Source organism: Apus apus, unplaced genomic scaffold, assembly GCF_020740795.1.
Source record: "Apus apus isolate bApuApu2 unplaced genomic scaffold, bApuApu2.pri.cur manual_scaffold_107_ctg1, whole genome shotgun sequence".
Taxonomy (NCBI): Eukaryota; Metazoa; Chordata; class Aves; order Apodiformes; family Apodidae; genus Apus; species Apus apus.
Genome location: NW_026248830.1, coordinates 9,663 through 12,764, shown reverse-complemented (window position 1 = coordinate 12,764; position 3,102 = coordinate 9,663). Strand labels below are relative to the sequence as shown.

Genomic DNA, 3,102 nt, shown 5'->3' with positions numbered 1-3,102 from the left:
CCCTGCACACTCACACACTGGAGCTGTTCCCTGCTGCTTTCCTCTCGGGGACTCTGCCCAGCCCAGCTCTTCCCCAGCTCTCCCAGCTCCACCTCTCCCTGCAGCCCAGTCTGGGCAGGCCCTGCAGAATGAAAGGAGGAAATGGAGCTCAGGGGCAGGGACTCTCCATCTGGCAGGCTCAGCAGATCAGCAGCTCAGGAAGTGACAGCCCCAGGGCCAGCCCTGCTCCCTCCCTCCAACCTCCCATCTCTCTCCTCCAGGCTCCTCCTGGCCTCCCCAGAGCTCAGAGTGAGTCCAGAGGAGGCCACAGAGATGATCCGAGGGCTGGAGCAGCTCTGCTCTGCAGACAGTCTGAGAGAGCTGAGGTTGATCAACCTGGAGAAGAGAAGGCTCCAGAGAGACCTTAGAGCACCTGCCAGGGGGCTCCAGGAAGGCTGGAGAGGGACTTTATTTCAGGGCCATGCAGTGACAGAATGAGAAGGGAAGAGTTCCAAACTGAAAAGAAAGATTGGGATTACACTTGAGGAAGAAATTCTTTTGAGGGTGGTGAGACACTGGTGCAGGTTTCCCAGAGAAGCTGTTGCTGCCCCAACCCTGGACGTGTTCCAGGGCAAGTGGGATGGATCGTGGAGAAACCTGATCTAGTGGGAGGTGTTGCTGTCCATGCAGGACAATACAACTAGATGACATTCAAGGTCCCTTCCACCACAACCCACTCTATGACTCTGTGCAATGCAGGTCAGTGGCAGTGTCTCTCTGGCTGGCATGCTCAGCAGATCCTGGTGCCAGGCAGCCTGCAACCCTGGGAAAGTGGGAAGGGAACAGCTTGGATATGCCCAAGTGCTGGTGCTCCCTGGCAGTGCTGTTGTGCAGCCCTTACCCTGCCCCTCTGCACAGAGGCTCTGAGAAGGTCTCCAAGGAAGGATCTGTGAGTGGCTGGAAGGTCTGGATTCTGTTTAAACACACAGAGAGCACAGCTCCTGATTTACACAGAATTAGAAAGGGCACAAGTGCTGACATTCCTTTCTGGACAACATTAGAAAAAGCAAAACAGCAAATAAAACCCTATGAAGTTGATAATCAAACCCCAGAAAAACAAGAAAAGATGAGAGGACATATAATGAGATACATCAGCAGTGATTTACACAAGAAGACAAACGATTGAGCACTTCTGAGAATCCTCCAGTCACCAGTTTCTGCACAGCATCCTGGAGCTGCTGGTTCCTCATGCTGTAGATGAGGGGGTTCACTGCTGGAGGCACCACTGAGTACAGCACTGCCACCACTAGGTCCAGGGATGGGGAGGAGATGGAGGGGGGCTTCAGGTAGGCAAAGATGGCAGTGCTGATGACCAGGGAGACCACGGCCAGGTGAGGGAGGCAGGTGGAAAAGGCTTTGTGCCTTCCCTGCTGAGAGGGGATCCTCAGCACAGCCCTGAAGATCTGCACATAGGACACCACCATGAAGACAAAGCAGCCAAATGATAAAAAGAGACTAAACACAAGGAGTCCAAGTTCCCTGAGGTAGGAGTGTGAGCAGGAGAGCTTGAGGATCTGGGGGATTTCACAGAAGAACTGTCTCAGGGCATTGCCCTGGCAGAGGGGCAGTGAAAATGTACTGGCTGTGTGCAGCAGAGCACTGAGAAACCCAGAGGCCCAGGCAGCTGCTGCCATGTGGACACAAGCTCTGCTGCCCAGGAGGGTCCCGTAGTGCAGGGGTCTGCAGATGGCCACGTAGCGGTCATAGCACATGATGGTGAGAAGGGACCACTCTGCTCCAAGGAAGACTAAAAAGAAGAAGAGCTGTGCAGCACATGCTGAGTAGGAGATGGCCCTGGTGTCCCAGAAGGAATTGGCCGTGGCTTTGGGGAGAGTGGTGGAGATGCAGCCCAGGTCGAGGAGGGAGAGGTTGAGCAGGAAGAAGTACATGGGGGTGTGGAGGTGGTGGTCCCAGGCGATGGTGGTGATGATGAGGCCATTGCCCAGGAGGGCAGCCAGGTAGATGCCCAGGAAGAGCCAGAAGTGCAGGAGCTGCAGCTCCCGCCTGTCTGCGAATGCCAGGAGGAGGAACTGGCTGATGGAGCTGCTGTTGGACATCTGCTGCCTCTGGGCATGGAGACCTGTTCATAGAAAAAATATAAAACCATGAGAATTTAGAGCAGAATTCTCACAAAAATATCTACTTAATTACTGTTAGAGACACACAAACTGCCTCTTGTCTTTCACAAATACTTTTTGCAGGACCTTTTCTGTACAATCTGGATTTTGATCCCTGAGGGAGCTGTGAGCTCTGGAGGAGTCAGTCCTGCCCTGCAGCAAGAGGTTGAAAGGAAGAGGGGGTGACCTCAGACTAAATCCATCTGAGATATCACAGAACTTTTCAGCATTTCTCCTCCAGACTCACCTGACTGCAGAGCAGAGCTGAGGGGATTTTGGTTTGTGTCTTCTGCTCTAGTTTCCCCACCACACCTGAGGAAAGTTTTTAAGGCAGAAGCCTTGGCCTTTCCACTGCTCTCCAAGTGAAACCTTGAAGGTGCTGAGAAGCAGAGGGACTGTGCCTTAGTGCAGAGTGAGGACAGCTGCTCTGTCCATCAGTCCTGCTCTCAGCTGCCCTGAGCTGGCACCTCTTTCAGCTGCAGGACCATCACACACAGATGTTCTCCTGAGGAGAAACTGAACATGGCTGAGAGCAGAGCAGTCAGATTGTCCAGTGCAGCTCTCCCAGCCCCTCAGCCCATCTCATTCTCCCTGAGCAGGATCTCAGCTCTGCCCTCCCAGCCAGGGACACACAGGGCTCACTGCAGCTGCCCACAGACAGACCAGGAGCAGCATTTCCATGGCCTTGGCATGGACATGTCTTCTCCATGGGGCTCCCAGAAAACACAGAGGTGCCACAGGAGAGCTGTGCCCTTCTGGAGGGCAGCGTGCCACTCAGCAGGACCCTGCAGGGGAAGAGCCCAGTATCCCAAAGATGGGGTATCCTGACAGGAGGGTCAGCTCAGCCCCAGCCCCAGCCCCACACCCTGCAGTCCTCACAGCCCCAGATATCAGGCCATTGGGATGCTTTTCCTCCATGGACACAATGGCAGGACAGGACACGCAG

General features: G+C 54.5%; 1 protein-coding gene across 1 annotated transcript; it reads right to left on the bottom strand.

Moving 5' to 3' along the window:
* Positions 1-1,130: 1,130 nt before the first annotated feature.
* On the bottom strand, positions 1,131-2,096 carry LOC127396153 (olfactory receptor 14J1-like). Its single transcript, XM_051643757.1, has one exon. It carries the CDS (start codon positions 2,094-2,096, stop codon positions 1,131-1,133), a length of 966 nt encoding a protein of 321 aa, XP_051499717.1.
* Between the last annotated feature and the right edge of the window lie 1,006 nt (positions 2,097-3,102).

Excerpts from the sequence above, each read along its gene's own strand:
- LOC127396153 (XM_051643757.1), bottom strand. The coding sequence starts at position 2,096 with ATGTCCAACAGCAGCTCCATCAGCCAGTTCCTCCTCCTGGCATTCGCA.